This window comes from Ursus arctos, unplaced genomic scaffold (genome assembly GCF_023065955.2).
Source record: "Ursus arctos isolate Adak ecotype North America unplaced genomic scaffold, UrsArc2.0 scaffold_24, whole genome shotgun sequence".
NCBI lineage: Eukaryota > Metazoa > Chordata > Mammalia > Carnivora > Ursidae > Ursus > Ursus arctos.
The window spans coordinates 16001615-16014048 of NW_026622919.1; the positions used below are offsets into that span (position 1 = coordinate 16001615).

Consider the following 12434-nt stretch of genomic DNA (forward strand, 5'->3'; position numbering starts at 1 on the left):
ATAATAACTGAAGAAACTCCTATTCTAATGAGCATGGAAACAATCAAATCCTCTACTACAGACCTCATTCTCTGACCACAGTAAAACTAAAAGTAAACAACAAAGATACGGCAATAATGAAATTTAAATTGCTTTTAAATTTTTTTAAAAATTGCTTTAAAATTTAAAGTTTTCTCTTAAATCTTACAAGGAGAAAATCAAAATATGACTGAAAATACTTAGAAAATAACAACAATAATAAACAAAGACCATTAGATAAACCAAATTTTACTAAAACGAAAATGATAGTCTTATGCATTTAATGTCCAGTAAAAAGTAAATTAATAATTTAAACAACTTAGAAAAACTGTAAAATGGGCATAAGAGAACAATAGGAAGGACTTCATAAAGACAAAAGCAGAAATTAACTTTTTAACTATGAACAGAAAAACCAAAGATAAATCTAAGAGGCAGTGCTTTAAAAGAGAGATAATTAAAATGTTTTGTTAGTAAACATAGAAAAGGGTAAGGTGTATATATACGCAAACTTAAGAATGAGAAAATAACCAGATACAAAAAAAATCAAAAGAATTATCAGTGCATAGGGCTGTATTAATATTCCAATAAAACACCTGAATAAAATAAATTTCCTAGGAGAATAAAAACAACCAACACTGACGAAATAAGACAGAAGATGGCAAAAAGCAATCCACCAAAATCAAAGATGAATAATAAACCAGGAGAAACTGCAATAGATAAGGACAGAACATTAATGTCCCTAATGTACAAAAAGCTCTTCACAAATTCATATGAAAAAGACAATCTAATTAATATATAATCAAAGCACACTTGACAATCATGAAAAAATGTGTTTTACCCCACTAGTCATTAAAGAAGTGCATATTAAAACAATAATAAAATTTTTTTACCAGCAGAATTTTTAATAACTAATATCCATTATTGATAAATGTGAATTTTTACAACCCTTTGGGAGGATAATTAAGCAGTAGCTGTTAACATCTTCTATCTGCATATATTTTGGTCTAGCACTGTGACTTCTGAGGAATTTATCCTCCAGGAAAACTTTGTGCACATATATACATTCAAGGATACATTCAGACATCAAAATGTCTGAATGGCTAAAAATTGGCAATAACCTAAATGTTATCAAAAGTGTTGTGGATAAAATTATAGTATATCCCCACAATGGAATATTATGCAGTCTTTAAAAAGAATGAGGTAGTTTATATGATATAATGGAACAGGAACAATATCTAAGATATACTGTTAATTTCTTTGAAAAAGCAAGTTGTGCAATATTATAAACATAGTAATTTAATTTTTAAATAATAACTTAAGAATACACAAATACTCATAGATGCCAATATAACAGCCTATAAGGATACTTACCAAACTTTAACAGGGATATTTCCAAAGGGTGACATTACAAGAGCCTTTTGCTTTATATTTCTTAAATTTCTGGTCATCGTATTTTTTTATAACAGTTAAAAATTGCCATTATTATATAATAAAGTTTTCTTATTTAGCTATTGGAAAGCATTACAACCTCATGATTTTCCCAATCTTTTCCACTGAAGTAAAATTATTTTTTTTAAAGATTTTATTTATTTATTTATTTATTTATTTAGAGAGAGCGCACCCGCATGTGCTTGATCCCACGTGGGGCTCAATCCCACAACCCTGAGATCATGACCTGAGCTGAAATCAAGAGTTGGATGCTTAACAACAGACTGAGCCACCCAGGCTCCCTTCAAGTAAAAATTCTTAAATGCAAAAAATTATAGTAAAGTTTGCCATAAGTGGAAATATTCAAATATAAATGAAACAAACATTTGGCACAGATACTACTACAAAGATTTAAGCACCAAATATAGTATTTGACTAGGTGACCTCTGAACGAGTCCTGTGTTGTGGCCATTCAACAGTTTTACCATAAAGCTCTTACCAATAAAATTGGAAAATTTCTGGTTGTCCTTCAAAGCCTTCATACAGTCTTTAACATTCACCATGTTGTCATCTGGAAAAAAGAGAGAGAGAGAGGTGATAGACAAGAATCCCCGGGCAAGGTAATATTAAAAAGCTAGTATGAAAATCAAAATCAGCATACAACTTCATAAACGCTTTGGATTCACTTTCACCCATTACTGCTTTGCAATTAACCTTACAAGATTGTAAATATACTAGTTCTGATTCTACCAGTAAGGGAACTAAAATACCAAGAAAGTTGTAAGTCCAATAACTTCACTTTGTGCAAAGTGGCAAAGCTAGGTTTTCTATTCACAGAACCGGAATTTCCAAGCTACTCATTAGTCACTAAATCAAGACATATCTGAAGAAATGGATAGCAACAAGCCCACTCCCCATAAAATTTTGACCTGCTTGTTAAAAAGTATTCTCATAACTGCAAAAGAGGAATATAAAAGAAGAAAGCCTCCTTTTCAAGACGTTAACAGTAATACAAGCAAATATCTATAGATATTTGCTCAACTAAGGAACCCCATTTAAACAAAGACCTTGCACACTTTCTTTACAGGGTCTCCTACCCAAAACAAAAAAACTGATAGTAATATTTAAATGCTTACCAGAAACAAAATCTGATTGAAGAATTTTCTCTACCTCTTCTTCAGGTGACTGAATCCCAATATTTTCTAGAAAGGTCTCTAAGTTCTTCCCAGGTATCATGTCACCTTCAAGCACATCAAGACCTAAGACAATGTCCTGTAACTCTAGAAATAGAAGAAAGTTATTTGGTAAATGAACTAACCTCTGATTTAAAAAACAACGGTAGCCATCACTAAAGACTTTTTTCAGTGGTAGTCCAAGATTTATTATCACATTCTGAATTTAAGAATAAGAAATCTCAGTGAAGAACCCAGGCCTCAGGGAATTCTAAGTCCAGCAACACAATATGCTTGGTCTGTCATGTTTCTTTGGTGCTAATATAAAATTGGCACAACCAAAATGATTCATATAGCTGAATTTTTCACTGCAATTACACATAGTTATTTTACCATGAAGCTCTAATGGTAGCCAACAAAATTAATTCATCCTGATTGAAGTGAAATGAATTTTAGAATCATGAGAAATATAAAATATGAAATACAAGTATCACAAGGACTCATTAGCCTTTTTTTTTTCTTCAATTCTACGAAGATCCAGTTGTACCCTGGCATCTGGAATTTTGCTTCATTTCCAGCCTTTTCAAATGAAGGAGGCAGTGTTAAGTCAGATAGACTTGCATTCATATCCTGGCTCCAGGATCTGTCACCTGGAACTGTGTGACCGTGAGCAGATTATTACTACTTAACTCCTCTATAAAATTCAGTAGTCTTATACCTAAAATGAGATAATAATACTATCTACCTCACAAGGTTGATGTGCAGATTAAATATGATGATGTATGAAGAACACTTAAAACAAAGCTAGATATATGGCAAGCACTTAATAAATGTCATATTAATAGCAATAAAGTCACTACTACTATTAGTAGTAGTAAAGCCATCACGAACTAGCTATAAATAGTAATCACAGCTCCTTAGTACCTTTGATCCTGCCTCAGTTTCTGTCCTCCTAACATCACGGGGAGTCAACTGAAAATGGCAATCTGAGCTTTGCCAGCACCTAAAACCCTGTATCAGCTCTGCTTCTTAGTTTTAACTAAAACTTGGTTTCCTTTAAAATACGGTTTCCTTGCACAACCATCTTGAGTGGGGGCTGCTCATCCTCCCATGCTTCACATAGGACCAGGAAGCAGAGAAACACCCCTAAATTGCTGCTGCTGCTGTCAGGCTACTTTAGTTCTACCTTCAATCAACCCGTAGTCCTCCCCTCTGAGGCTCAGGCCTGTCATTCACCTATGCCACCCTCCTAACACCATCATCTATTACTTTCTGAGCACACTTTCACCATCTCTGAGGATCTTGATACCTTGCTCATAATCCTCCCTCGACCCTATTTCCCCTTATCATCTGATGACAATAAGGATGACCTTGATTCTTAACTCCAAAAAGCCTTTACTTCCTTTCCAAAGTCATCCAAACCAATGGCTATCCTTAATCTTACTCATTGTTACCTAGAATTGGCTGCCCCACCTCTAAAATCTTAAACTACGAGATTAGACACCTGACCACAACCCCTTATAATTATGTGTGTATGTTGAAGGAAAGCATAGAACTTTATTCATAATATGCCTATTTTCTAGGCCCCTCCAAGTTTGCCAACAAATAGTCAAGGCACAGTGAACTAGCCTTATCCGTTAGTAATGAAGGAAACATTCTGAAAGCCAAGTTCTCATGTGCCAGTCAAACTTGCAAGCTGGCTTTCCTAAGGAGAGCAGCTTCAGGCCTGCTACGTGCTTCCTAACTCTTCCCTGTAGTTATTGGCCTTACATTGCACTAGCTGACAGATTCCAGGGCCAGCCCCCTAATGAGACCATCTCCCAGATTCAGGTTCCTAAACTATATCTGTTCTCCTTTTCCAATGGCTTAATTTCTAAATTTTTTCCTTCCTCCTCATAAAAAATTACCGGTCCTGAATACCAGTACTTTCTGAGCTTTGCTCTCTGATTTCAAAATTAACTACCATTTACCAAGTATATAATATGTGCCTAATAATTAGGTTATGTGCTTTACATGTTTTTGCACTCGATCCTGACAACTCTATGAGAAACATGATTTTATTAGTTTGTTTTAAAGATAAGGAAACCAGAATGGCCTAGAGAGATTACCCAGCTGGTAAGTCAAAAAACCACAAACCATTGCATATCATATCATACTCCATGGCCTGTGTTCTTTTCTACCTCTATGCTTTGTTTCCTAGACCCAGCTAATCTAATTAGCTACACTATGTTGATGCTAATTATGTTATGTGAACCACGTAACATATTTATGTGTCAACAGGGAATTATTAAACACTTTTCTTAACCAAAAAGAGAAACAATAATGTAAGATATTTCCTATGCAAGGCAGAGTGGTTACTGAAAATCTGCAAAGTATTAGTCTACTTCTTTACCTCCAGAAATGACTCTGCATCTGATTCCCTAAATATATACCTATGTTGTTATTCTTCTCCTGATAGTGCCTATTGACCAAATAGTCATTTGAGTGGTTATTCAAACAAATTACTAGTGATAGTAAGTTTAAAACTTATTTTCCAAACAAAAAAGTACACAAACTCCATGAGTATGATCTTTATTGGTTTTAGTTCTGTTTTTAACCTTAAAGCAAAAATGGAAGTCAATGGGATGCCTGGGTTGCTCAGTCAGTTAAGCGTTTGCCTTTAGCTCAGGTCATGATCCCAGGGCCCTGGGATTGAATCCCACATTGCATGGGGCTCCTTGCTCACCAGGGAGCCTGCTTCTCCCACTGCCTGCGGCTCCCCCTGCTTGTGCTCTCTCTCTCTCTCTCTCTGACAAATAAATAAATAAAAATCTTTTTAAAAAACTGGAAGTCAAGTAGTAGAAAACACCCGTGCTACCAAAATGTACATGGTCATTCTTGTATTTTAATAAAAGCCAAAGAAAGGAACATGAGGAATGTCTACTAAAGGAAGCAGAAGATTTCTGAGAAATTCTACAATACAGAAGCCTACACAGTGCGTACAGTCCGAAGTCTGAGGCTTAAAATGATATAGAAAATATTCATATCTGAAAAAATTTAAAGCCAGCAACTGACTTTACATAAAGCCCAGAAACAAAAAGGGGATTTAAAATAGCTTTACACAGACCCCATTCCAGAAAAAGCCTTTTTTCTTTCATCATGGAAGCTGCCAAATTTTAATCAAAACCAAGTTTTGCCTGCTTTAAAACAGATGAATGCCAACATGTTAACCAGAAATTAGCAGAACCAGAAATGCTAAAAAACAAAACGATATCTGTTCAAAAAAATAAATTTAACAGTCACAAATAATCTAATATTTACCTTTTATTCTGGAGGCATCACGCATATCCTTTACCACTTTTCCAAATTCTTCTATTTGTACTTCATCTTCTTCTGCAAGAAAAACATTTTTAATAGATCAGCCTCACTAAGCAAAAGTCAGGATCCAATGGAGCAATCTCTAAAAATGTAAATCATCTGATGTACTCATAAGAATATTTCCTTTTCATATTGTTGACTAACCAAAAAATTAATTTTATGGAATGAATAAACCTTAAGATTAATAGGAGAAAGGTGAGTTTTCAATTTCCATTAATAAAGAGAAACTGTGTAATCCATATTCCTAGAGATAACACTAAAAGACAAACTTCAGTTTTAGCTTAACCTTTCAAATGCTTGAGGATAAAAATACTGTATCAGATTAACTTTAAAGATTTTTCCAAAGCCAGATGGTTCTATAATTTCTAACACATGTTTATACCCATTTCTTACACAAGAACACACAGATACCAGATTACAAAGACAAAGTGACAAACACAGGAGACAGAGGCAGCTTTGCTTTCCTAGTCAGGAACAGGGAAACAGTCCAAGGATTTAGAATTACTGTAGTTTATGATCAGAGGATAGAATACAGATGCTATAAAATGAGGTACTGGGAAAGCATTTCTAAATTTGCCAAATGATAAATACCTTTGATTTTTCAATGTCTTTTTGTAACCATCAAAAAGTACTTTTTAAAACCTTTAAATATACTTCAGAATATTAATGAGTCAATATGGAATACCAACAATAACCAAGAAGTAATTCTTCAATCTCACTAAGTACAGGAAATCAAAATCAGTCCTTTTTTTCCTTCTTAACACACAGTGGTCAAAAAAGAATATCCTATGTCAGTAAATTTTAAGTTTTTCTTCATGTTTCTAAGTCTCTGTTGAGCTACTTAAGCAGTTCACTTGGTCATTTCCCCCACTTTAGTCAGAGAAATTCAACTTTTATGATTTATATGTTGAGGTACTCTGTAAGATTTCATTTAGAAGAAAAGAATTCTATTGCTCTAATAGCACCAAATATAAATACAAAACCAAAAATAACAAGGTTTAAAACTTTGCAAACCACTGTATTAAAATAAGAATTAAATCACTTTGTACTAAAGGTCCAATATTAAAAAAAGAAACAGTATGACAGATGGGGTACACAAAATTATCAATATCATGTATATATTGGGATTTAGCTGGTAGAATAATCTACATTTTACACACTGTTTCTGCTTTATAAGTACATAATAATGAACAGGATACAGTATATGGGGTTTTCATTATCACAATAATTTTATAGGTAACTGAGTTATTTTTATAGCTCATAAAATGATACCTTATTGGTCTGATTAAAACAAATGCTACATAATACCTTCTCTGGTACGTGTTGCCTTCAACTTCCACTCACTCTATCAAGAGAAACTGAAGCTTTGCCATAAAAGAAAAGAGAGGGGGGGAATCCCTACTATTCCTTCTATTTTGACCAATCCTCCCATCTCGAATATCTCAATAAACAAAACAACCAACACACTTAAAGTCCAAAATTACCAGTGTCACTTAAACAGGAGCTTAATGGAGAAAAAGGGGTAAGTAATTCTCACAGGGAAAGACAGTTCTTTGACAAAGACCCCAGACACGTGCTCCTGTTACTAGGCTAGCTTACATAAACATTCCACGTACAAGCGTACGGTAATACATTTGTAACATCATGAGGGAGTGGAAATGTTCACCTGTGGCTGTGTACTACCTCTCTCTGCTTACAGAATATAAGCAGTAAATGATAGTCTTATTTTTGAAATTTTAGTCTATGGTCTTTGTTTTACAGTACTTTTGTGAACTTATTTTTTGTTTTGTTTGAATCTTTTTTTTACTTGCTAACTAAGTAGAAGTGGTAGCCACCATTGGATGTGTTTTTATAGCAAATTAAATGAAAGCCTATTTCAACAAAACAGTATGGATATCCCAAGTAGTTTAATAAAAAACTGAAAGATATCTCTTAATATTTCCTAACAATCCCTTTTGTGTTCACTGGGATATGCCATTTTCCAGTTAACATGTTACACAACTTGAAGATAGTCACAATGCATATTTGATCAACTTAGAGTAATAGTAAATTAGATATTAACATTTTTTTCTGTAGGACAATCTGAGCTTTCTTTATATTTCCTAAATGTGTATATTGGCATATCAACCAAATATAAGATACAAGGAAAAATAAAGATTGATAGAAGATAGAACCATATTCTGGTATATTTTTTAATTTTAATATTTAGAGTACTTACCATCAATTGTTGCTAATTTCATTGCATCTAGGAATTCTCTTTTCTTCAAGTAATTATTCCTCCTGGATAGAGTGTTCCACAGGGGAGAAGCATTCATCTTCTCTTTGCTGAGATTATGGAGGTTTTCAATAGTCTCAGGCAATACTTAAGGGTAGATAACACACAAGTTTTAAAACATGCTTGTCCAAGAAGTTACTACAGTAAACTATTATCTGGACTAGTCAGGAATTAAGGTTTTTATGGTTAAGAAGAATAACAAATACAGCATAAATGATTGCCAATTTTCTTTGTTTTTTTAAGATTTTATTTTTACATAATCTCTATACCCAATTGGGCCTTGAACTCACAACCCCAAGATCAACAGTCCCATGCTCTACCAACTGAGCCAGCCAGGCACCCCTGCCAATTTTCAAATATTAAAACACAATAAAATATTTAGCATCAAAATTAGTGTGTCTTTGAGGATTCTGAAATATTTCAAGAACTTATAGTGACCCCACCCCTGAATAACCACTATAGAGTAATTTGCCTTGAACTATATAGATTTATAGAAGTCTGAATTCATAAACAAGCCCAATTGATAAAAACATGAATTAAATAGCTTTTACTCTACATCTCCTACCAAAATTCTTCCCTGGATCTTACTTCCTCTTCAATCTACCATTGCAGACCATGGGAAGAAAATTTTTTTTAATTCCTAATTATTTAATAAATTCCAGAATTTAATGGAAGGTTTAATGTGTGTGGAGGGGTGAAATTATCTCATTACAAATGTGTAAAAGATCACTTTGCTGCTGTGTAGAGAAGGGACTCTCTGGAAGATCAGGCACTTAGGAAGCTACTGTAGTAGTTCGGAGAAAAAGATGACAGTGGCTTCAACAAGGGTAATAGTGATGAAGATAATAAGAAGTAGACAAATAAAGGACATGTTTTGAGAATGAAGCTGAGAAATATTTTTTTTAAAGATTTTATTTATTTATTTATTTGACAGAGATAGAGACAGCCAGCGAGAGAGGGAACACAAGCAGGGGGAGTGGGAGAGGAAGAAGCAGGCTCACAGCAGAGGAGCCTGATGTGGGGCTCGATCCTATAACGCCGGGATCACGCCCTGAGCCAAAGGCAGACGCTTAACCGCTGTGCCACCCAGGCACCCAAGAAATATTTTTTTTAAGATTTTAAGTAACCTCTACATCCAATGTGGGGCTCAAACTTACAACCCAGAGATCAAGCGTCGAACGCCCTACCACCTGAACCAGCCAGGTGCCCCAAAGCCAAGAGTATTTAGTGATGAATTGAATGAGAGGCTGGGGCCACGAAGAACTCCTAGGTTGGAGAACTGAGGAACTGGTGGATAGTGGTGTCAAAAACTGAGATAAGAAAGACTAGGGAAAGAATAAGATTGTTGGAGAGCAACAATTCCTTTTTATACATACTAAGTATGAGATAAATGGGGAGTCAAAATGATAGAGATATTATTTAAAGTAGTAAGATTATTCAGGAAGAGGCTTAGAGAATGGGACTCAGAATGGATTCTGGGATTGTGCGAACATTTAAAAGTCAGCCAGAGAGGAAGCAGCCAGCAAATGAGACCAAAAAAGAAGAGCGATTTTTACAATGAACTATTACTCAGCTACAAGCAAAAAGGAAATCTTGACATTAGTGACAACTGAGATGGACCTTAAGGGCACCATGCTTAGTAAGATAAAGCAGACAGAGAAAGACAAATAAATACTGCAAGGTCTCACATCTAAAAAGCAGAACTCAAAAAAATTAGTTAGTTAATTAATTATAATTTAAAAAGCAGAGCTCAGAAAGAAAGTAGGATTGTGGTTACCGGGGGCTGAGAGGTAGAGAAATTGGGACTATGTTGGTTGAAGGGTACAAACTTATAATTAGAAGATGAGCAAGTTCTGGGGACCTAATGCACAGCATTGTGATTATAGTTAACAATACTGTATTATATACTTGAAAGTTGCTAAGAGACTAAATCTTAGTGTTCTCACCACAAAAAACGAAAGGATAATTACATTATAATTACGTGATGTGATGAAGGTGTCAGTTAACACTATGGTGGTGATCATATTGCAATATGTAAGTGTATCAAATCAGCACTTTGTGTGGCTAAATTTACACAATGTTATATGTCAATTAAATCTCCATTTAAAAAAAAAGAGCCAATAACGTGGGATAAAAATTAGGAGATTACAGTATCACAGAAAACACAAGAAGAAAAATTTTGAATATATTAAATTAAAACATAAGAATGGTGGAATCATTATGCTGTACACCTGAAACTAATATAACACTGTATGTAAATGATACTTGAAGTAAAAAAAGTGCTGGAGGTAAACAAGATGAAAACAAAAAATTGATGATTAGACTTAACAAAATGAGATTTAACTTTTGTAAAGAAGCTAGTATGGAGTGGCAAGGTCAAAACCTGAATGAGTGTTTTTAGAGAACTGGCAATACAGTATTTTGACGATAGCCACATTCCACTTCAATTTCCGACACAAAACATATTCTATACTAAGTTAAAATATCAATAAAAATTTGGTAATGAATTGAATGAGGGATGGGTGTGGTGGAGCTAGGGTCATAAGGGAAAAAAGATCAAGAACGACTCCTAACTTTGGGGCCTAAACAACTGAATGCTAAGCGCAATAGAAAGGGAAATCATCAGATACTAGAAATGAGGAAGAAATATGATTTGTGTGTGTGCCTAAGCTGATGCCATAGCAGTCAGATGGGATAATGTAGAAGTTAAGAGCATAAGCTCCATCTGAGTTCTAATCTTAATTCTACCACAGACTAGCTATGTGACTTTTTTAACCTCTATGCCGTGGTTTTGTCATCCATAAAATAAACATAATAATAGAGTTGATATGAGAATTAAATGACTTAATAAATAAAAAGTATTTAGAATAGTACTGGCACATAGTAAGCACTCAATAAATGTGAGTACTAGTAGCAATTATTGTTGTTATTATGTGGTACAGACAAGTCTAGAATTATAATTGAGATGCCTACTTAAAACCAGGACCCTGGAAAGTCTTCTCATCTAAAAATTATGACTAAAAACACTATGATCAACTTTTTAAGAATTCAAAAAGAAATTCTTGAAGAAACCGAAGTGAAGAAATTCTCTGCCTGAGGTATGAATGGGAGGGAATACATCTCCAACGATAACCTAAATCCCAAGGCTATCATGTGTGAGTGTTGGATTCAAAAATCAAATGATTTATATAATACACAAATTTAAAACAAAGAATTAATATAAAACTGTCATAGCTAATTATCCTTATGGAAAAAAATTAAATTAGGTCCCAATTTCACTCCATACTTAAAAATCAATTTTAGGTGAATTAAAGACTTAAATATGAAAAAGAAAAACTTTAAAATTTTTAGAAGAAAATATCTGGAAATATCTTAATGTCCTCAAAAGAGAGACAGGCTTCTAACTTCCCTATAAAGGCAAAGTTATCTGCTAAATGTGAGAAGGGTAGAGGTTGGGGTAAGAATGAAAGTTTGAGAAAATGGAGATTTTAAATAGTTATTTCAGAGAGCGAAAAAATAAGCTAACTGGGGAGGAACAATCACATAATTCCTAGGCAGTGTCAAGGGCCAGCAGACACTGATAATCAAGACTTTATAGTGGCACTCTATTCAATTTGCTCAGTATAATTTTCTCTAGAAATGCTGTCAGCCACAAGGAAGGAAAGCAGGGTTGGGAGTTTTGTCGGCTAGGTGCAACAAAGGGGCAAGAGAGTTTAGGGTATTTGAGATACACAGATCAGAGACTTTCAACTGCATAAGAAGGAAACGTGAAAACAGGGAGAGAGGTGGGTAAGGAGAAAGTAGAGGGGTAAATGGATGGAAGGTCTCAATGAGGTATACCAAACGAATAAGCAGTCTAATGAAGATATGAGCAGTCAGATGAAGAAAAAAGGAAAAGCAGTAAACATAAATGTGCAATATTAGGAATGAGAAAGGAAATATAACTACAGATATGAATAAGATACTATACTCTACAATTCTGTGCTAATAAAATTTATCTCCATGCAACTGAAATTCCTAGGAAAATGATCTAACAATACAAATAATCTCTTCATCCAATTAATCTACTGTTTCCTTATACAGAAAGCAAATTAAATGGATTTATAAGGTAAAATAACTTACTTAAAATGCAATATTACTCAATAACTAAGCACAAAATAACAAAATGCTACTTTTAACCCCAA

At 34.1% G+C, this 12434-nt stretch overlaps 1 protein-coding gene across 1 annotated transcript in view; it reads right to left on the minus strand.

Annotated features, from left to right (window-relative positions):
• Positions 1 to 12434, minus strand: part of EFCAB13 (EF-hand calcium binding domain 13) — a 174298-nt gene that overhangs the window by 100274 nt on the left and 61590 nt on the right. Inside the window, exons 16-19 of the mRNA XM_044389151.3 lie at positions 8194 to 8337; positions 5919 to 5990; positions 2583 to 2726; positions 1946 to 2017 (exon numbers count right to left, since the gene is read on the minus strand). Coding sequence (XP_044245086.2) covers positions 1946 to 2017; positions 2583 to 2726; positions 5919 to 5990; positions 8194 to 8337 — 432 coding nt within the window. The remainder of the gene's footprint in view (positions 1 to 1945; positions 2018 to 2582; positions 2727 to 5918; positions 5991 to 8193; positions 8338 to 12434) is intronic.